Source organism: Cavia porcellus, unplaced genomic scaffold (genome assembly GCF_034190915.1).
Source record: "Cavia porcellus strain 051 isolate PalLab524CR breed Dunkin Hartley unplaced genomic scaffold, mCavPor4.1 scaffold_16, whole genome shotgun sequence".
NCBI lineage: Eukaryota > Metazoa > Chordata > Mammalia > Rodentia > Caviidae > Cavia > Cavia porcellus.
The window spans coordinates 17861947-17884809 of record NW_026947499.1 but is presented as its reverse complement, the minus strand read 5'-3'; the positions used below and the strand labels follow the sequence as shown (position 1 = coordinate 17884809).

At 43.0% G+C, this 22863-nt stretch overlaps 1 protein-coding gene across 2 annotated transcripts; it reads left to right on the top strand.

The window, feature by feature from the left end:
- Positions 1-34: 34 nt before the first annotated feature.
- On the top strand, positions 35-22384 carry Usp30 (ubiquitin specific peptidase 30). 2 transcript variants are annotated; one of them, XM_005007223.4, is made up of 13 exons: positions 35-254; positions 3703-3812; positions 4890-5072; positions 7854-7957; positions 9581-9679; positions 10262-10304; positions 11283-11377; positions 15056-15115; positions 15559-15645; positions 16339-16419; positions 16526-16745; positions 19164-19284; positions 20058-22384. In XM_005007223.4, the coding sequence occupies exons 1-13, from the start codon at positions 172-174 to the stop codon at positions 20320-20322; spliced, it is 1551 nt and encodes a 516-aa protein (XP_005007280.1). In that variant the 5' UTR covers positions 35-171; the 3' UTR covers positions 20323-22384. The 2 variants fall into 2 exon arrangements, with proteins under 2 accessions (XP_005007280.1, XP_003477822.1); XM_003477774.5 differs by having other exon boundaries at positions 36-254; positions 10259-10304.
- The last annotated feature ends 479 nt before the right edge of the window (positions 22385-22863 follow it).

The window sequence follows — 22863 nt, the reverse complement described above, 5'->3', positions numbered from 1 at the left end:
CGATGCTACTTCCGGTTTCCCAGGCGTCCGTCCTTCGACCTCCCTTCACCCGAGGAGGTGGGGTTGTGGCCGTAGGTTCCGCCGCTGCGGGAGCTCGCAGCGCTCTCGGTCCGGCTTCCACGGAGGCGGCGGAGGTGGCGTGGGCGGCGACGGGCCTCCCGCGCTGCCGCGATGCTGCGCTCCCGGGCCGAGGCGGCGATGACAGCGGCTGACAGGGCCATCCAGCGCTTCCTGCGGGCTGGGGCGGCAGTCAGGTGAGCTTCGGCTGTGAGGGGGCGGGGCGGCTCGGGGCGGGGGGTTCGGGCCGGCCCGTGGCGGCCTCTTCACACCCACTCAGGGCTCGCGAGCTTCGGAGGCTTCTGCGTCCTGAGAGGTTGGAGGCCTAAGCCCCGCGGCGGGAGGGGCGACCGGCCCTCAGGGCTCCCAGCTCCGCCGCGGCACCGGTTGAGTCCGCACTCGCCAATTCTGTGTGCCCCCAGCCCCCGCCATTGCCTTCTCCGTCCTGTCAGCGCCCCCAGGTCTCAGGGTCCCTCGGTGTTGTCCAGACTGCTCATTCTGTTAGTGTCCCGCAGGCCTCTTACCGCGTCCTGGGCCTGTTAAGACCCCTTAATCATTGTAGGACACCCCCCAACCCTTCTGGATCCGCTAGTCCTATCTGTGCCTGAATTCCCGGGGTTACCCTATCTTACCGGTCTCCTCCGTCCAGCCATGGCTTTCACAATGTCAAAAGTGCCCCAGGCTTGCAAGATACCCCCTTCCTTTTGTCAGGACCCCTGTTTCTTTCAGCGCCCCCCGTTTTGCTAGGGATCCCCACTTAGAAGTTCTCCTTATTAGTGTAAATAAATATTCTTTATTTTATAAGGGTCTTCGAATCGATTACAGCCCTTTAAGCTTTGAGGTTGATCAGGCCTGTTAAGGCTTAAAGCCTTTCATTCCTTCTAGAACCCCTCAATTGGCTGCATGCCCAGTTCCTTTTCAGCCTCCCAGAGGTGCTGGGCTACAGAGCTGAGCACCACACCCCCATTACTGACCCTGAATGACTGAGACCTGTTGCTCAGGTTGGCTTTCTGCACAACTGGAGCAGTCTAAAGAGCTTATTATTTCAGAGCTAGAAACCCTCAATGGCTTTCCTGTCCTGTCCAGTGCCCCCATTCTGTAAATGGGAATTGGGCCTTGAACTGGCCTTGCCTGTGGCCCCACAGCTGATCTGATAACAGCTAGGAGGAGAAGCCAGATCTCTTTGCTGCCAGGCCTCACCATTCTCCTCAGGATGTCCTTTTGCACAGGAAGGAAGCATGCAAAGTTGTTATTTACCCTGGGATTTTCAAGTCTTGGTTTTTCCTCCATGCTCTGCTGAGAACCTGATAAGTCCCCTCTCCCATCGTTTTGACAGGCTGCCTTCAGTTCCCCTCATGAACTTTTAAGCACAGACTTTGAAGCTGCACAAGCATGAGTTCAGAGCCATATTCCCCCACTGTGACCAAGTTAGTCAAAGCTCCTAGTTTCTTCATCTTTAAAAATGTGGATCATAAGCTGATCATGACGGCACATGCCTATAATCCAAGAGGCCGAGGCAAGAGGAATGCTGCAGGTTCAAGCCCAGCCTGGGGTACATAGTGAGCTCAAGGCTGGCCTAAACTACATAATGAGCCTCTGTCTCAAAAAAAAAAAAAAAAGAAAAGAAAAGAAAAGAAAATGTGGATGCTAGTAGAACCAACTGCATGAATCTGTTTTTAGGATAAAATTATCAGTGCCTGGTGTAAAGTATACACCCTCAAATGAGCGCTGGAGGAGGAGCCTTAAAGCCCTGGTCAAGGGCTTTAGCACTTCAGTGATAGTCCTTTATTACCTTTCCAGGTACTTTTAGGACACATTGTGTAAAAATCAGCCTAGTGGACTGAGAGTATAAGGTCCGTAGTAGAGTGCTTGGTTAGCATGTGCAAGGCCTTGTGTTTGATACTCAACACCAAAAGAAAAGAAAAGAAAATCAGCACAGAGTTGCATTAAGAAAGCTCAAAATAAGCCAGCCATGGTAGCAAAAAAAAAAAAAATGAACCCAAGGTTATAATACTTAATAGATCAGCTAACGTTTATTAAGCTCTTAGCTATGTACCTGTGTTAGTGCTTACTTAATCCTTACTATACTCCTATGAGGTAAGTCTCATGTTAGGCCCCATTATATAGATAAGCAGACTGCGGCTCACACAGTAAATGATGTTGGGAATGGTGGTATATGCCTATGCATCAGGAGGCTGAGGCAGGAGGATCACTGCAAGTTTGGGATCATTCTAGACTACATGGCCAGTCTGAACTACATAGTGAAACTCTTACCTCCAAAAACCATAAAACAAAAAAAAATCAAAAACAAAACAATAACAGCAAAACCAAGGTAGAATGATGACCTAGGACATAGCAAAGCCAAATTAAAGCCAGAGTAATGTGATTCTATTTTCTTAATCCAGTCTGTGAATATTCTGTTGACTCTGCCTCAGAAGAACAAGTTTATTTGAAATTCGTTCTATGACACTAGAAAAATGCTGTAAGACACTATTATCAGTAATGATGGCTGAGTTGAAATCAAAATTATGTCATATGATCCAAATATTACATATACATATCTGTGTATCTGTAGATATATATATTACACGTAATGCATTTGTATGGTTTACCTTATTTAATAGAAATACATAACTTTGTATAAAAGTACTATTATAAATTACTGGTAAATTTTCATTTGTAATAAATGACTTCAGTGTTCAAGTGAAGCCTGATATTAAGAACTTAGTTTTATAAATATTTAGAAGATCTTTTACGTACATTTAATATTCTAAAAGAGAAATGCTTTTATGTACACCTGCTACAGTATTCAATCATTTAGCAAATATTATTGAGGATCTACTAAGTGCTGGGCACGATCTAGATACTTCTGAAACATTAGTTAGTACAACAAAGATCCCTCCGTTCAGGGACTTTGCATTCCAGTTGAAAGAGATGGACAACAAAGTAGTGAACAAGCGAATTTTATGTTAGAAAATGGTAAGTCCAATAATTAAATGAAAAAAAAAACCAAAACCGGATAAAGGGGTCCAGGAGTGCAGCTTGCAGCAGCGTGTTCAGAACAAGCCTCTTTTAGCAACGAAGGGAAATAAAGGTGAGAGAGGCGCCAGATGGTGATGTAAGGGAAGAGCATTCCAGGCAGAGGGCGCAGCAGTGCAGAGGCCCTGAGGTCAAGAGTGTAGGCTGCCGGGTACACCCATCCTCCCAGCACTCTGTAGACTGAGGCAGGAGGACTGCCATAAGTTCAATGCCAACCTGGGCTACAAAGTGAGTTCAAGGCCAACTTGAGCTACATAGAGAGATCCTGTCTCAAACAAACAAACAGAAAAAGAAAAGAAGTGTTGGCTATTGTGGTAGCCAGTGTGGCAGTGGAGTGAGGTACAGCAGGAGGAAAACTGCTTTTCTTATGAGACTGTACTTTTGGGATGCTGTACTTTGTCTTGGATTTTAAATCCTAATTTAAACATCTTGATTCACCAAACATCCTATTCCTATATATCACCTTAACTTTTTTTTTTAATATTAACTTTAAAGGTGGTGTTTGGCGGGTTACTTTGACAAGATGTTATGCTACCTGTCTGTGTCTGTACATTCACATATTGTGTTAGTGATGGAGGAAGACAGCAAAGTTACTTTCTTTTTTAGGTATAAAGTCATGAAGAACTGGGGAGTTATCGGTGGAATTGCTGCTGCCCTTGCCGCAGGAATCTATGTTATTTGGGGCCCCATTACAGAAAGGAAGAAACGTAGAAAAGGTAAGAATGGGGCCACTGCTTTGTGGTCTCTAGACTTAACTGATACCTTTTATCTGAAGACAGTATGAAAACCAGGTGAGTGGGTCATATTTGACTCTCTTGTATCTTTAGAGGGAGTGAGGACTTACGTTGTGAAACAACACTTCTACATTGACGTATTCTTTTCCGCCTTGTAAAGAGATTTCTCTTTGAGCATCTCTGAGTTTCAGGGATGCTTTGTGACGTGGCTCAGATTGTCTCCGTGTTCTCATTAATATGACAGATGTAGTTTTAATAGCACACCTGACTGTTTCCTGCATCTGTGGTTTCTTTGACTTTTTGCTAGTAACAGTAAAAGTTTCAAATTAGTTCATTCATTAAAAAGTATTTCATTATTTTAGCATGATCCCTTTTGTAAGTGTTGGTCTGCTTATCACTGATTAAAATTCAGCAAGTAAAGGAAAGGATTAGATGTAGCAAAATGAGATCATTATAAAATCTGGCAGTGGTTGTAACTGAGTTTATTATATATCCTTGTGAATGTTTGAGAACCTTCATTTGAAAAAAATTTTTTGAAAGATTTTTAGCAGAAGAGGGAATTATATCAAATTTTGTTGCTTTCTTTGCAGAAAGACTGATCACAATTGGTAGAGTGATATCTTTCCCAGTGATTGTTTTAAGAACAAAATCATTGTCCTGGGGGAGCAACAACAGAACATTGTTTTCTGTTCTGAGAAACATTGTTTTCTTGTGAAACAAGAGACAACACTTGAGAGAATGAGGGAGAGAAGTGAAGAGAGATAGTTACTCGGTGTTTCTATATGTTTAATGATGAACCAGGCCGTGCCAGACGCTGCCATGGCTTCAGAGATCTAGTAACAGGTCCTGTCCTCTGTTGCTTACAGTCTGCAGGGACCGTGGGCCTGGGCCTGCGCACGCATTAATGCTGCCCTGAGGTCTGTGTGGATAAGAACCTGCTCAGATTGGGAGCCTTAACCAAAGACCATAGTGCAGATACTCTGGGCCCTGGCCCGGAGGCAAAAGGACAGCTGGTGCAAGGTGACGTGCTGGTCTCTTCCTTCTGCAACTTTCTTCTAGGGCTGGTGCCGGGCCTTGTCAACTTAGGGAACACCTGCTTCATGAACTCCTTGCTGCAGGGCTTGTCTGCCTGCCCTGCCTTCATCAGGTGGCTGGAGGAGTTCACCACCCAGTACACCAGGGACCAGAGGGAGCCCCCGCCACACCAGCACTTGTCCTTGACGCTGCTGCACCTCCTGAAAGGTATCTCATGAGGACCTAAAGGGGACCATGCCCATTCGCAACGCGGGTCAGCTGGTAGAGAATGGGTTAATGGTTTTTTTCTAGAAAAAAACTGTATAATTCATAAAAAAATGCTGAGCGCCCAACAGATACAAACAGTTATTTAAAAAAAAAAATCAAATGTGGAGTCATTTTAAAATCTGTCCACTTTAATAACAGCTTTTTAAGCCAGGAAAGAAATCCACTGCCATATAAACATTTTCATTGTTAAGAAGTACTTTGATTCCAAAAACATTTTAAAAGGTGCCTTAGCCTAGGAAATAAGGCCATTCACAAAAGGTATACAGATTGCTAACACTTCAGTTTTCAACTTCACATCATCACGTCAAAGAAATATAAATAAAATAATAGTGCCTTTTTGTCTTCTTTGTTTTGTTTTCTTGTCTGTCAGCAAAGATTAAAAAGTTCACAGTCCTGGCCAGCTGCTGGACAGTACATCCGCACATTGCTAGTAGGGGTGGGATTTAGTGTGTCATTCTAGAAAGCAGTGTGGCACTGCCCAGTAATAGTTGGCAAATGTTGCATACCCTTTGGCCTAGTAATCTCATATCTGACAGTCTGTCTCATAGAAGTAGCTAGAAATTTGTACCCTGAGTTGAGCATGATGGTACATGTCTATAATCCCAGTGGTCTGGGAAATTGAGGCAAGAATATACCAAGTTTAAGTCCATTATGGGCTGTTTAGTGACTTAGCAAAGCTCTATCTCAATATAAAATGTTAAAAAGATGAGACATAAATTGGTATGAAGGTCTTGGGTTCAATTCCCAGTAAAAGAAAGAGAGAGGGGTAGACGGGACAAGGGAATAGGGGAGGAGAGAAAGAAAGAGGGAGAGGGAGAGAAAGACTGAGACTGTAATTTACACAGGCTAAGAGAATGAAGAGAAAGAGAAAACGGATTTAGGGATGGCTGAACACTAGGTCTGACTGGGAGAGTCACAATATTTATTGATTGGGTAAAGATTCAAAATCATCTATTCAATTCTGTGGATTTTTTGGGCAGGGGATCTTTTGGAGACAGACTTTTGCCATGTAGGTCAGGCAGGCCTTGAACTCACTTTGTAGCCCGGACTTGACCTCAAACTTGGAGCAATCCTCCTGCCTCAGCCTCCCCAAGCACTGGGCAACACCACATCCAGCTCTTGGGTGGTTTTTGATTGTTGTTTCCTTCTGTTCGGTTTTGTTCTTTTCTGTTCAATTTTCTTTTTAAAAGATTGGGTCTCACTGTGTGGTCCAGACCAACCTGAAAACTCACTGTAGAGTTCAGACTAGCCTGGAACTTGTGATCTGGCTGTCTCAATCTCCTGCATGCTGGAGCTATAAGCATGCACCACCACCCATGCCCAGTTGTCATCACACACATTCAGCTATGAACTCATCGGTGAACTAATCCACTGTTGAGTGCAGCACGTGCCTCCAAAGAGCCAGTCATTTTCCCAATGCCCACTTTCTAAACACGTGAGGTTTGGGGGGACAGTTTAGATCTAAACCATAACATGTGTTTCTGTACCTAGATCTTGGAAAAGTCAAACTGCATGACATAAAACTGTAAGTTAGCCCCATGTCATTTTAGACAAAATCAGAGTAAAGAAGACTTTGAAATTTTCCTTGGGAGGGACACGGTAATAGAACATGGGTGCCCAAACAGTGTGTTCCCCTCATCCTGGAAGGTAAAGCACTGGCCCTGGGGTAAACACTCTGCCAGGCCGAGCATCAGGCCTTCTCAGCACCGGCTGCTCAGCTCCTGTGACCCCCTATCTTACCACCGCGGGTTTCTAATCATACAAGCACCAGGGTGAGGATGGGCTGAGGCCAAAGGAGCTTTAATGTTGAGACCCTGCAGACTCAGGCCTGAAGTATTTAAAGGAATGTCAGGTCCAGAGAGAGCAGGTCAGAGAAGAAACAGGCTGGGCCTACTTACCTGGGCTGCGGGGCGTTGCATTTGCGGAAATCCCTGAGATGCCAGGCCCCTGCTTGATTTCCCATGCTCTAGCAGTACTGGTTTGGTGCAGTGTCCTATGGGAAGCAGGGAATCAAGAGTAGGAGTCGCACCCTGTGACCCATGGGACATACCCACCCTGCCCCAGCCTTGCTCATTTGTGTAGGTGTTGCCTGTGGAGGCTTTGTGCAGCCGAAGAGCGGTTGCAGCAGAGAATGTAGAGCTCCTCACAGAAAAAGTGCCAGTCCCAGCCTAGGTATAATTATAAATTCTGAAGGTTGACCAAACTTGGGCTTTAATTTATTAGGTTTGATTCTATTTTTGATCAGAAAACAAAGCACTCAGCAAGCCCTTTCAGGCTGCCATACATTGCTTGGTACATTTGCCGTGTTAATCAGAAACTCAGATGCAAATAAGCAGAGACCTCAAGCCATGGGAGAGAGTGCTAGGGAGAGGAGTTGTGCACTAAGTGGACTTGATGGTGGTTAAAGGCCTGCCCAGCCCTGACAATGATGGGCTAAAGTCAGTTTACTCAATAAGAACTTGCAGCAGTAAATCTATGGTCAAGATAGTAATTTGAAGATCCAGAAATCAGTTACTTTGTTTAAATGCTGCAGCCTCATGAAGATTGGCATTCTTTGAGCCACACAATTGCATACTAAGCATTGCAACAGGCTAGCAAGAATGATGAAAGGGATCTATCTCCAGAGAATTTTACAGTTCTTAAATTTTAATTAACTTTGACATGGGTCCGGGGTGTAGGTTTCCCCGTACATTTGATAATTGTGTTACCTTTTGTTTCCAGCTTTGTCCTGCCAAGAAGTTACTGAGGATGAGGTCTTAGACGCAAGCTGCTTGCTGGATGTCTTAAGAATGTACAGATGGCAGATCTCTTCCTTTGAAGAGCAGGTAAACACAATGTACAAACAAGCTTGCTTAGAGAGTTCTTTCTCCTCTGGTTAGGGCTCTGACCTTTGGCAGAATGTACGTTTCTGTCACATTTTAAACAAACTTACTGTTCTGGGATGAGATTCCTGCCTTTATCCTGCTCTTATGATCAGAGAGAATGTACAGGCTCTTTGTCATCCAGTGGAAGGAAGGTTAGCAAGATGGGCTGCCATCAATTGTCTGTGAACACTTTTTCTGTTGTCAAGTGACTTTGAACTTTGGTGACTTATAGGGATGCCTGCTTGAACCTTTACTCTGGAGGTTCAGAGATTCAGGTGAGACTGTTTGGGGGCCTACCCTCCTTTTTAAAAAGTGAGTTGAGGCAAGAAGATTGCTGTGTGTTGAACCCGCGCTATATAGCAAGTTCAAGGCCAGCCTGGACTGCAGAGTGAGATGCTGTCTTAAAAGAAAAAAAATTAAAAATGAGTGTTGGAGACACATACATGTTAGTCTAGCATTCAGGAGGCTGAGGCAAGAGGATCATGAGTTCAAGGCCAGCTTAAGTTACATAGTGAGTTCAAGGTTAGTCTGGACTACATAGCAAAACCCTGTCTCAAAAAGAAAACAGAAAAGAAAAGAAAAAGAAAAATACCAACTCCCCCCGCCCCCCGCAAAAAAAGTCAAGTTTAAGAGGTTGGCTTAAAATGGCCCCAAAGTTGGGGCAGATGTCACGACCACCCCAAGACTTTATTCTGGCCGCTCCCAGCTTCCCTTTTCATAGCTGCAGCCTCACTGTTGTCCTCGGGACCCAAGAGGGAGGAGCCTCCATCCTCCTCCCAGTCTGCTGTCACCAGGAGTGAGTCAGAAAGGAGCCCGCAGGGAGAAGCCTCAGGCTGACAGCGTTAGCTATACTCGCACACTCCCCAGCGTGTTTCCTAGCCGGCGTTGTCCTGCTCCACGTGAGCTGCTTCTGCTGCCACTGTGCAGTCTGGACAAGAGAAAGACAGTGCTGGGGAGGCCGTTACAACACAAGGCAGAGGCCACGACAAGGGTCCCGTCACCTTTCCCTTCGGATTGTTTGGTACTGGATATTAAATGGAGGCCTTGCTCATGCTGGCCAAGCACTCTACCACTAAGCTACATCCCCAGTACCTTTTTAAAATTTTTATTTTGAGACAGGGTCTCACTCAGCCAGAGCAGGCTGGCCTGTTCTGAACCTAGGATCCTGCTGCCTCAGTTTCCTGAGTAGCTAGGCTCACACGCATGTGCCATTGTGCCCAGCCTAACTCCCCTTATTTTTAAGAATCATCTCTTGTTTCCATATTAATCTGAAACCATGTGTTCCTTTTAAAACACAATGTCACTGATCTCTACACTTTCTTAAAATGCAGTTGATTAATCCAGTTGTATCTTTAAGTGTTTTCCCAGTTAGAAAATACATTTTAAATCTATGGGTTCCTCAGCTGAGGGGCTTTCTTACGAAAATGTCTAGTGTGACAACAGTTTCCACTGGACTGAGGGGCCCTGAACTGCCACCATTAGCTTTCAGGTTGGGAGGAGCTTCACCCCATGGCCCACCAGGCAGTAGTTCCATCCCTGCCTTGCTCATCAGGCCTCTCTGGGGAATTCTTTGCCCTTTCACAGGACGCTCATGAATTATTCCACGTTATTACCTCATCCCTGGAAGATGAGAGAGACCGTCAGCCCCGGGTCACACATTTGTTTGATGTACATTCCCTGGAGGTAAACCATTAATATTTGCAAATATACTTCATCCAGTTTAAGCATATTTAGTAAGTGTAGGAAACACAAGTACCACGTGATACACAAAAAAGTAAGAGCCAGTAAAAATCAGAAGTTGGAATAAAGCTGGTGAGGGTCTTAAATTACATACTTTGTAATTGGTGCCTTTGGCTGGAATGCCATCTTTAAAATGAATTGTTGCTACAGTTTAGCTGGCATTGAGAAGGAAGAATGTATCATTCTTCCCTGTTTAGTAGAGGAGAGAAGGGTTGTAGAATTGCTAACTGTGTCCTCATTTTCCAGTAACAGTGTAATGTGTGGGGAGTTAATAAAAGTTAACCAGTAAAGGGGGAAAATATTCTGGAGAAAAATACGTTTCAGTTGCGTTTGATGAAGGAATATGAACAGTAACCAACCAGAGAGGGTAATTAAGGCTACCTTTTGCAACATGGGCTTTGTTGGAAGTTGATTGTGGTGCTGCAGTCAGCACCAAAACTTGTAAGACTTTTGGAGTGGCGAGGGTGGTAAACAGCTTGCAGTGAGGTTTTCAGCCTGTTTCTCTCTTTTTCTCCCCTACAGCAGCAGTCAGAAATAACTCCCAAGCAAATAACCTGCCGCACAAGAGGTAATTGTTTTACACTCAAGTGTAACAAATAAGACACATGTTTTTTTTTTTTTTTATGACAATACTTTCTTTTGTAAGTTTTTTATTTTTCCTGATGACAACAGTCTGAACTGTGAAGTACTTGCAAAAGACTGGTCCTTTGGAAACAGCTTTAAATGGCTTTCTGGGTGTGTCTTCACTAGACAGACTTATTTAATACAAAACTTTACTTCCAATAAGGGTTTCCTTTTTACCTCCTTGAATTCTATATCCTAGGAAAAACTCAGTGAGCTGAATCTGTCTCATCCTCAGCATTTCTACTGCAAATTACCAGAGTTCCCTAGAAATCCTTGTTTTCATAACACTTAAAAAATAAAATTGACACACCAATCCCTTGGTGCCTTAGTAATAACAGGAGCATACATTTTGTGAGCCCACATTATATGTAGTTTCTCACCAAAGCATTACAACAACTGTATGACATTGATATTGGAGACATCACTATAATAATTATACTCATTTCCAGCAGCCAGAACATACAGAGATGCAAGACTTCCATGTTGACTAGCCAGCAAGACGCAGAGCCAGGACTCAGCCCGGGCTGCCTGACCTCACAGCCCTGTTTATCATCAGCTGTGGTTTACTTAGCCCCATTCCCAACCTGAGCATATTCCATTTCTTCAGCGCTTGCTTGCCCTGGTCATTTCAGAGATAGGTCTCACTTAACAGTGGTATCCTTTATGTTCATAAAAACGTTATTAAGCACAGGTTCCTTTTTTAAAGTGTTAGCTATACCCATTATCTGGAAGTCACATGTAAAGTTCTGTAGAAATTCTCCCATGAGGGAATGGGGTGTCTCTTTGATGGGAGTCAGAAAGGAAAGCTCTTTCTATATGCTTCTCAAGAACAGTTTCCACTGCATACTAACAAGGAGGCTGAAGTTTGAAATTGATGCCGAGGGACTGAAAATGGCACACCAAAAGATGCTTTGCATTCCAGGGTCTCCTCATCCCATGTCCAATCACTGGAAGTCTCAACACCCTTTTCATGGAAGACTTACTAGTAATATGGTCTGCAAACACTGTGAACACCAGGTAAATGCATTTCCTAGCCTCGACGAGATTTTCTTTTAGGATCTGTGGAAGTTTGTGATCGCCTGTACTCTACACACACACACACACACACACACACAGAGTCATACCCATTGCACTCTCTTCTCTGTCTCCCCTCCTCTCTGCCCCTGGAGACTGTTAATCTACCTCTGTCTCTGATTTGTCTGTTTTGGTATTTTCTATAGATGGCGTCACTTATGCAGTAGGTGTCCTTTTGTGTGTGGTTTATTTCACTTGGCATATTTTCAAGGTACCCCTATGTTTTATAGCATGTGTCAGTACTTCATTCCTGTTTATAAGCAAGTAATACTGAGTTGCATGGATAAACCACACATTTATTCATCTGTTCATCAGTTGATAGGCATTTAGATCATTTCCACTTTTGAGGGTATTATGTACTAGCTTTTGTGTACACATTTTCTGTGAACATACGTTTTCATTTAGGTTGGGTATATACCTAGGAGGAGAGTTGCTGCCTCAGTGATGACTGTACTTGACCTTTTGACGAACTTCCAGACTGTCTCCCGAAGTGGTTGCATCATTTGATATTCCCACCAGGATGTGGGAGGGGTCCGGTTTTTTCAGAGCCTCCCCAACACTTGTACTATCTGACTTTTTGGTTCAGGCCACCCTCATGGGAATGAAGTGTTGTCTCATTATAGGATTTATCCTCGAATTAATGAGGTATAATTGACCAAATTGTATATATTTAAAGTATACAAAATGATGATTTTATATACACTGAAATTTTTACCACAAGGCATACCCATCTCTTCACAGTTGTGTGTACGCACGTGTGTGTGACAACACTTAAGAGCGATTCTCAGCAGATTCAGGGGTTCAGTGCAGTGGTATTAACTGTAGTCATCATGCTGTACACTGGTTCTCCAGGACTTACTCATAACTGAAAGCTCCACCTTGGCTGTCAGTGTTCTATTCTCTGCTTCTGTGAATTCGACTTCTCTAGATTCACATTTAAATGCAGTCGTGTAGTATCAGTCTTTCAGTTTTTTTATCTAGGTTGTGTTATCCTGCAGGTTAATCCATTTTGTCACATATGACAGGATTTCCTCTTTTAATGGCCAAATAATATGTAATAATGTGTCTATATCAGTGTTACAAATGTACATGCATATATATCTATGTAACTTTCTATATTATAGACATATATATATTTATTTATTTATCTTGCTGTCCATTTGTTTGTTGACAGACATTTAGGTTACTTGCTTACCTTTTTTTTGTGTGTGTGATACTGGGGATTGAATTACCAACTTTGCACTTGCTAGGCAGGCGCTTATGCCGCTGAGCTAAATCACTGGCCTACAGCTGACAGTTTCTTAAATCTGTACCTTCTTTCACCAAATTTGGAAAGTTTGTGGCCATTAATTTTTCAAAAAACATTTTCTGGGCTCATGCCTGTAATCCTAGCACTCGGGAGGCTGAGGCAGGAGGATCGTTTTGAGTTCGAGACCAGCTTGGGCTACAAAGTGAGCTCAAGGCCTGCCTGAACAGCATAGTGAGACCCTGTCTAAAAAAACAAACAAAACAAAAAAACACAACACATTTTCTGCTATTCTCTCCTTGCTACGCCACTAATAATGGTCTCACAGGTCATTGTGCTAAGGCACAAGTCACTTCACAGCAATTTTTTTTTCTATCTTCTTCAAAGCAGATCATTTCTGTTGAGCCATCTTTAAGTTTACTGACTTTTTTTTCCTGTCTCCAGCCTGTGCCTATTGAGCAGATTTTTCATTGTAGCTATCATTGTTTTTAGTTGTAAACACTCCATTTTGTTCTGGTTTGTTTTTTTTGCACTTTGTACTGCACTACATGCCCAGCCCTTTTTATTTTTTATTTTGAGACATGGCCCCACTGTTTTGCCAAGGCTGGGCTTGAACATGTGACTTACCTGCCTCAGCCTTCCAGAGTGCTGGGATTATAGGTATGCACCACCACACTCAACCTCCATTTTCTCCTTTTTAAGGTAATGTCTTTGCTGAGATTCTCCATTTGTCCCTTACTACATATTTTCCCCTCTGCCCTTGAATGTACTTATAATACATCTATGAGGTCCCCATCATTTCCAATGTCGTACTCTGCTTTTCACTTACCCGTTTTCCTCTCTCTTTGTATTGCATCTCTATTTTTATCTGCATATTCAACATGGTAAAAGAGGCTTTGAATTCCACTGTATTTCTCTAAAAGAAAATGAATTTTGTCCTGGCCGACAGTTAATTTGGCTGGATTCAAATTCTGCATTCTGATAAAAAAAAATTTTTTTTTAATTTCTGCATTCTGTTTCTCTCTCCTTGGGCAGTGCAGTCTGTGCTCTGTTTTAGCTCCCAGCTGCTGTGCATTGCTGGTCCCCTGGGGTCTGCTCTGGAATTGGGTGCAGTCTGCACACACAGTTGGGAGCTCATCCTTTCCCTGGCTTATTTCTGGGGTTTCCCTGAACCTTTCCGCCAGCCCCAACATCTGTTTTCTCATAACTTGGTCCCATAAGATTGCTACTTTGCTCTCTGTTCTGTGTAAGCCAAATAGCAATGCCACAAATGTGAAAATATCACCTACGGAGTGTGTGTTTTTCTGAGTTGACTTCTTTTTAGTTTTTGCTTTCTTGTATTCTTCAGTCATTCAAATAGTTTTTGTTTTGATAATAGTTTTACAACTTTTTTCTCAAGGGTGGGTAAGTCTAGCCAGGCTACTCTGCCATTACTACAAATAGGAATGCTAACCCTATTTTATCTACCTTTGGTGTTTTTTTTTTTTTGTTTTTTTTTTTTTTTTTTTGCAGCTAATAGAAACATAAATGTTTCTCCACCTAATTACACAGTCTACCACTGACTGGGACAGGGTCTTGCAAAGTTACTAAGTTGCTCAGCCTAGGCTTAATCTTAACATCCTCCTGCATCAGTCTCCCAGACTATTAGATTTACAAGTGTGCTGCTATGGCTGGTTTACACTATTTCATTCTGTGGATGTGCTATAATATGTTCAAACACTCCTTAGAAATTTCAGCCATTCCGTTTTTACCCCCTTCTAGGTATTGCACCCATGGCCTCAACATTGAGTTATGCGGCCCTTTTTTATTTTTTTATTTTTGAGAAAAGGTCTTGCAGAGTTGCTAAATTGTCCAAACTGAGCTCAAATTTTTTATCTTTCTGCCTCAGCCTCTGGGAGTTCTGGGGTTACAGACATGTGCCATCATGCCCAGCTTCAGCAATGCAAATTTTTGTTGTTAAGAGTAATGCGTGATTAAAATTCCTGTAGTTGTGCTCACAGTTATTTCCTTAGGATAAAATCTCAAAATTTCTGGGTCAGGTGTATAATCTTACAGTCTTCTTTTTAAATCTGTCATTATTATTATTATTTTTTTTTGGTACCCAGGATTGAACTCACGACTGCACACTTGCAATGCAGGCGATTATGCTGCTGAGCTAAATCCCCAGTCCCATCTTACAATCTGTCCAAGCTATTCTCTATGATTATTATAGTTATGGCTTATAAAATTATTTCTAACAGAATTTTCATCTAAGTACTTTTTGTTTTACTGTGTTAATATGAACATTTAATGTTAAACCATCTTATAGGCATATATCTTCCATCTGTTAATTGATTTCTAAGTCCTTTCTGAACTTTCTGCAATATTTGTTTCAGAGTCCTGTGCGATTTGATACCTTTGATAGCCTTTCCCTAAGTATTCCAGCTGCTACTTGGGTATGTACTGACCTATGGCTTATTTAGGGTGTGTTTTGAAAACATTTCAGGCTGGAAGGGTTTATGTTATTCAGACACATGGTTCATTGAACCCCTTGAATTTTAATGTGGGGTATCAGGGCCTGTTATGGGGAGAGGAAGGTAGAAGATTTTTTTCTTCTGCTGGATAAATTTTGACTTTTTGGAAACATACGTACACCTCTGAAATTCAAAAATACCTAATACTGTGTGGAAGCCTTTAAGTTTCTACATGTTATAGCCTCTTGCTCTTGAATCTCTCAGTAGTAGCTGGTAGAGTGCTTTGAGTTCCATCTTTGTTCATGAAAAATCTAGTTTTGTAAAGTTTTATTGACTACCTGCACCAAAATAAAGCTCTGGGATTCTCCTGCTTCCTGCTAGTAGTCACCTCTGAACTGTTCTGATTTTCCACTCCTCTGCTGTAGGGTCATCCGTTGACGCTGGACCACTGCCTTCACCACTTCATCTCATCGGAATCCGTGCGGGATGTTGTGTGTGACAACTGTACAAAGGTATGCCTGTGTCATCTCCCTGCCCGCTGGCCTCTCTGCTCTGAGCACCTTTCTCGCCTCTGGCCCTAAGCACCTCTGACTATGTGTATCCAGTCACCACCATTTTCATCTGACTTAGCTTGGAAAGCAGCTGCACATGGAGTTTTGTTTCCCAGCTGAGTTGTTTCATTGAGTGTTGTAAAGACAGTGTGAATGTCCTGCCTGCCACAGGGACATGCCTTTTCCAGTTTGCTACAGTCCTCTCCTTCCTACCCTTTTCCTTTGTGCCACCTGCCTGAGGCCTCTATGCAACTGAATGTCACCCTCTGAATCAAGAGGAACTGTGTAGGGCTGGGAATTTAGCTCAGCGGCATAAGCACCTGCCTTGCAAGTAGGTGGCTGTGAGTTCAATCCCTGGTACCGATTAAAAAAAAAAAAAAGAGGAACTGTGTGGGCAGAATTCTGAAGACAAAAAAAGAAAATAGATCATATGCCAATATTAGAATTTCACTGTTGACTCTCCATTTTCTATTCTGTGCATGGTTACTGGTATTTAAGAACTAGGATGGGTTCATAAAATTACTCAGAGAATTGGGGAGCTGAATTCATTTCAGCAGGTAGCAATCAACAGGTGTGCAGGCATTGACACCAGCTTGTTCTGTTGTTTGCTGCTTTGTGTATTTCTGCAGAGAAATGTTGTTGCTTTTATTTCAGATTGAAGCAAAAGGAGCACTGAACAGGGAAAAAGTGGAACACCAGAGGACCACTTTTGTTAAGCAGCTAAAACTAGGGAAGGTGAGCCATGCCACACCCCTGCCTGGCTTTGCTCTGGAGGGATCCACGTGTGCTGCTCATGAAACGTCTCAGCTCTGTCTGCTCCCCTCCCTCTCCCTCCCCACAGCTCCCACAGTGTCTATGCATCCACCTCCAGCGATTGAGCTGGTCCAGTCATGGCACACCTCTGAAGCGGCATGAGCACGTGCAGTTCAATGAGTTCCTGATGATGGACATCTATAAGTACCGTCTTCTGGGACATAAACCTAGTCAGCCCAACGCTAAACTGAGTGAGAACCCAAGGGCTGTGCTGGAACTGCAGGATGGGCCATCAGCCCCAAAACCAGGTGTGTGCCTAGGGACAAATACTTCAGCACACAGAGAAGGGATTTGGCATCACCACCTTCTGGGGCCTTTGTGATACAACCTCAAGGCTCATGCAGTAGTTGCTTAAATTATTTTATTTAAAATGGTATATATTTGCAAAACATGTTATTTATATCCATTTTGGGGAATTGGTAGATACAGATACAAGTAAGATATATAAGGCATACATTGATCATTTTTGATCCTTACCATTCTCATGTTCTTAAGAACAGTAGAACTGGGAGTGGAAGAGGAAAGATTTCCTTTGTGATATGGAGGGTGAACCCAGGGCCTCGTGTGCTAGCGACATCCCCCTCGTTACAGTATAATTTTAAGTTAAGAAATCTTGGAACCTGGCATGGTAGTACATGCCTGTAATCCCAGCACCCTGGGAGGCTGAGGCAGGAGCTTCACAAATTCAAGCCCAGAATGGGAGCTTAGTGACTTGGTGAGACCTGTCTCAAGATAAAAATAAATACAAAAGGCCAGGGGAGTAGCTCAGTGTGAAGGCCCTGGGTTCAATCCATAGGAGGACCCCCTTCTCCTACACACACACACACACACACGAAAATAAGGGAGAGACAAATGGAGGAAGGAAGGAAATGAGTTGGCGTAGCTCAATGTGAAGAGTGCTTGCTCAGCATTCATGAGGCCCTGGGTTCTATCTCCAGCACAGCAACAAAAGTATACAGTATTGCGAGATACATAGTTTAAAAAACTATTACAGATTAAAAAGTTTAGGGAGAAAAGCTTAATATTTCAGTCTTGCATTTTGATTTTTTGACTAACAACAATTGTGTCACATCATTCTAGTGAGTTTCTTTTTTTCTTTTCTCTTTTCACTTGCATACAGTCATCTCATTTATACAAGAAATGTACAAGAAATACAGGGAGGAAATGGCCTGCTGACAGTCACTGAACATCTTCTTGGGTTGATTCGACTTCTTTAATGAATTATTTATTTAGCTTTTTTTTTTTTTAAACGTTATTGGGGATCAAACTCATGACCACGTGCTTGCAAAGCAGGTGCTTATGCCACTGAGCTAAATCCCCAGCCCCTTTTAGCTTATTTTATTACTGTCTTTATCTGAGGTTACTTGTTGACGGGGTCCAAGTTAGGTAAGGTAGTTATTATTTCCAGTCATACTGATGAGAACATTGAGCCTCTATGAGATGAAATGATTGGTCCAAAGGTAAATAGCAGCACTGGTCTAGAATGTGGTGTTTGGCCAAGCATGGTGGCTTGTCCTTGTAATCCCAAGACTCGGGAGGCTGAGGCAGTAGGATTGCCATGAGTTCCAGGTCAGCCTGGTACTCATGGCCATAGTGAGTTCAAGGCCAGCCTGAACTGCACAGCAGGACTTTGCCACCACCTCCAAAAAAAAGTGGTTCAGCAGCTTTCTGAAGGTGTCTTACGTGGCATGTTGAGTCTTTTAAGTCGGAGGTGACTGTCCCATAGGGCTCCAAACCTGTGCGCTGCCCACAGAGGCGTAGAGAAGACTGTCTTGCTGCACCCCATACTTTCTTGACTTTGTGAGCCTTTCTCTTTTTTCTGTCTTTGATAACTGTGACTGGTTGTCCTGTGTTTTGCTGTTTCTCACCAGGTCAGTAGATAAATGTCAGGAACAGCTGAGATAGGGAACTGGCTTAGCCCTTGTCTTCAGTCTAGGATCTTTTCACCCTGGCCGCCTCCTCTCAGGGCTTGGTTTCAGGCCTGCTGTGTTCAGAGCATGGTGGCTGCAGGTGAGGATGGCAGCAGTGAAGTGTGCAGTACTCAGAAGCCTCCCAATGTGACACGTGAGAAGAAGAGATGTAAATGACACCTTACTTTACCTACACTCACAAACATTTGTCACTGCTTTACACTGGGCTCTTCCGTAGACGCTGACAGAATTGAAGGAATGAAGATGTGCAGGTCATTCACTGAATACAGGGCAACAAGGAACATCGGGCAATGGGGGTCATCACTGGGGGTTGTCATCATTAGGGAAAGGGTAGCTGGGATCTAGCAGAGGCAGAGTCTGGAGATGCTGCAAACCCTGTGGGAGGCCTAACATATACTCCACAGCACAGGTTATCCAGCCCAAAACGTTAACAGTGCCAGAGGTGAAGAGCCAGTCACTTAACTACTGCTTACCTCAGACATGTCCTAGCAAATGGGGATCGGGTGTGGAGAGATCCAGAGCTGTCAGGTCTGGCAGTAGATAGGTGCTGTGCTTCTCCTGTGTAGAATTCAGAAGTGACAAATCAGTGGGAAATTTTGTGAGTCAGTATGTACAAAGTGAGAGGTACTTTCCTTTGTATCATTATGGGAAGTTCATTTTCAAGGTAATCTAACCCATGTTTGTTTATCTTGAGTCCTGCTAATTTTCATCAACTTTGGCCATTTCCTCTTGCAGTTCTGAATCAGCCAGGGGGCCCCAAAACACAAATTTTTATGAATGGCGCCTGTTCCCCATCTTTATTGCCAACCTTGACGCCCACGATGCCCTTCCCTCTTCCAGCTGTTCCTGACTACAGGTGAGTTGCTCTTCAAGGGTCACATTCTTTATTTGCTGTGGCCTGCTACCTTACTTAGTTTTTGAAATGTTTTTCCTTAAACTAAGTAAATTAAAATGTAAAGATTAATTTTTAAATGTCATTTTTAAAATGGGATTTCACTTTTTATTATACATTCCTGTTTTTCTCAAAAATGGAAGTCATTGGGCTGGGGATTTAGCTCAGTGGCATAAGCACCTGCCTTGCAAGTGTGTGGTTGTGAGTTTGATCTCTGGTACCAATAAAAAAGAAAAAGACATTAAAAAAAAAGGACGTCATTTTAAAAATAAGAATTATAAGGGGTGGGGATTTAGCTCCATGGCGTAAGTGCCTGGCAAGCACTAGGTCATGAGTTCAATCCCTGGTACCAACAAAAAAAAGAATTATAAAAGTACATAAAATTTACATATATAAATGTGTGTGTGTGTATGTATGTGTGTGAATATATATATATAGTACAAAGAAGAAAACTACATTTCTGGGAATACCACCTAGATAGTAATTAATATGTACACACATAACATTCTGCACACCCTACAGACACATGCATAATCACTTGATACAGACGTCTACATATACTCAGAGAGTGGACGTCTTGCCATGCTAGTAAATACATATCTGTGTTTTGGTGGTTGTAAAGTATTCAGTTGGTACAGACAGACCACTGTACTGATGACCCCTTAATGTCTGACATCTAGAATTCTATGAGGCCTTGCTCTATTTATAAACCCCTTGCATTTGTTCCCATTGTCCAGCTCCTCCACGTACCTCTTTCGACTGATGGCTGTCGTCGTCCACCATGGAGACATGCACTCTGGACACTTTGTCACTTACCGACGGTCTCCACCTTCTACCAAACACCCTTTCTCCACCAGCAACCAGTGGCTGTGGATTTCTGATGACACTGTCCGAAAAGCCAGCCTGCAGGAAGTCCTGTCCTCCAGTGCATACTTGCTATTCTATGAGCGTGTTCTCTCCAGGGTACAGCACCAGGGCCAGGAGTACAAGTATGAAGAGTGACTGACCAGCCCTGGACCTGGATCCGATAGAGCTGTCCACATTGTCAGGACAAAGCAAAGTCATGGCGTCATGGTGTGTGTGTATGCGTGTGCACACGTTTGCAAGCAGCCCCACTAGAGCCCTTTGCCCTTCCAGCGTGTTCTAAGAGCAGGCTTCACACAGGGGCCAGCCCCAGCAGTTCACCAGTATGCACTGGAAAAGTGTCATCATGTTAAGAAAGCACTCATTGTGTATAGAGCGTCTTTTTACTCACCCAATACAGGTAATTAAAAGAAATCAGATTCTGGAAGCCACATTTTCTATATTGTAACATGTTAGGTGTTCTCAGAGAGGAGTTACCTTTGTTGAATCCTCTGACCTTTCAGGATAGATCTTATTTTTAATAAGCAGGCCCATAAAAATTATTGACAAGAATTAGCAAAATCATTAAAGGCAACAATTTAAGAAGATAAAGTGCCTTTCACTTTCAATTGTTTTTGTAGCACATCCATTCTAAGAAATAGGCATTATCCAAGAGTAGGGTAAACATTTTTGCAAAGCTCCATTCCTTCCAAGTAACTCAGAGGATATAAAAAAAAAACAGTTAAAAGATGACTAAAGAACACCTCCCTCCAATTTTTGTATACCTTTTCTAATCTTTCAGTTTTTATTTATGTAGTAAAAGTCTCATCTGCCAAATCTGCCCCCCTAGATAAATTTTTTCACTACTTTGTCAGTAACTAAGTGAAATGCTTATTTATGTGCTGCTTTTGTCTTTTGTAAACTGGATGGAGAGATGTGATTATATTGTAAAACTGGCTAGCCAGACTCGAGCAGTACCTCAGCATCTGTGCCGTACCTTGGTCTCCTGTGCTCTGTAGAAATCTTATTACACAATGATGGTTGTTTTCCTGCTTAATTTATTGCCCATGCAGATCTGCAGTTTGTGTTTGGGGCCTTGTAAAATGACAATCTCTGCCTTAATTTGAGAGCTGGATTAGGAAGGCCTGGCGCTGACTCATGGCTGCAGTCTCTCTGACATTCCTTTCTTCATTGTAAGGCAGAGGGTGGGATTCCATGGCCAACCCTTTCCACAGAGGAAGGCTGTGTCTCATTTTTCAAACTTAACATCAGCTGTAGAGCTGACATCTAGGGCTGTGACTGTGTTCTAGGTCCATACTCTTAATTTATTCTTTGTTTCGGGAGCCTAATACAAGCACAGTATACTGAGCATTTTCCTCCCTTTTCAGATAAGTCTCTTGAATGCAGCCCAGGGCCGAAGAAGGCATTTTGATGACACAGTATCTGTGTTTTAGCTAAGTTTGTAATTTAAAAATTTTATAAAGGATATCAAATTCAAACTGACTCTTTGGAGATAAGATTGGGAATCAGATCTATCCAAAAGGTCACCTGAGGTCAGGCTGAGAACTCTTTCTCTGCTAAGAGTAAGCTGGCAGAACCTTCCAGACGTGCCTTGACATCAGCTAAAAGTGCAAGAAGCATAGGAGATCACCATGTGGCCGGACCCAATGTGCATCCTGAGGACACAGTAACTCTCCTTGCCACTAGAATATATGTGAAGGTCTTCAGCCAGTGGACATCAGTATAAAAGCAGCAGCTTGAATCTCCTATCTTCATTGTTAGCCCTGTAGACCTTGGTTTTGACTGCATGACAAATGATTCTGTGACCTGAAACATTGCAAAATGTAGCTTCGAGTAACGCTGCTGTGCCAGTGATGACTCTGAAATTAGCCCTCAAAGACCGATGTATGGAAGGCCGAGCCTTCAGACACTCAGGTGTGAGCAGGTCTTTGGTCAGACTGAGGTTTGAGCCAAGGTTGCAAATGTGAACAATAACTTAGTGAAAGCTAACTTCCTCATTTTCTAAGTTATTAGGCATTAGGTAGCAGCCAAATAATCTGGCTTCTACTTTTAAATTATTTACAAAGTAGCTTCTTTTTGGAAAAATCTAAGTTACTAGTAGCTTATGACATAACTGCTGATTTATGTATTTGCTGAAGGTACTTTTGTATCTGCTATGTATTATAGCAATAAAAGAATCATTTTGCTAGGAAAAAATCAACTAGTATTTCTCTTCTAATTTGTTGATTTGATACAGATATCCTCTTTCTGAATGGTGCAGTGTCAGGTCACAGGTTCTATGCTTTCATTAAATTGCTTGTGTTCTGATTGTGGAGGAAATACCAGTTCTTCTCAGGCACTGAGAAAATAGAAGCCATTTGCTGTGGCAGATGCCTGAAATCCCAGCACTCCAGGAGGCCAAGGATCACAAGGTTAGGTCCCTCTCTTAGTCACTTTTCTCATCACTAGGACGAAATATCCAACACCCACAAGTTAAAAGAGGAGACTTATTTCAACTTAGTTTGGAAGTTTCAGTCCATAGTAGCCTGGCTCCAAGGCAGGGTGGCATCACAGAGGAGAAACAGTTCATGGTAAGGCAGGCAGCAAGTACCAGAAGCAGCAAGCAAGCTTCCTGTTACCTTTTATTCCATCCAGGCTACTAGCATTATCCACATCCGTAACTATGCTAGTCACTGGGCT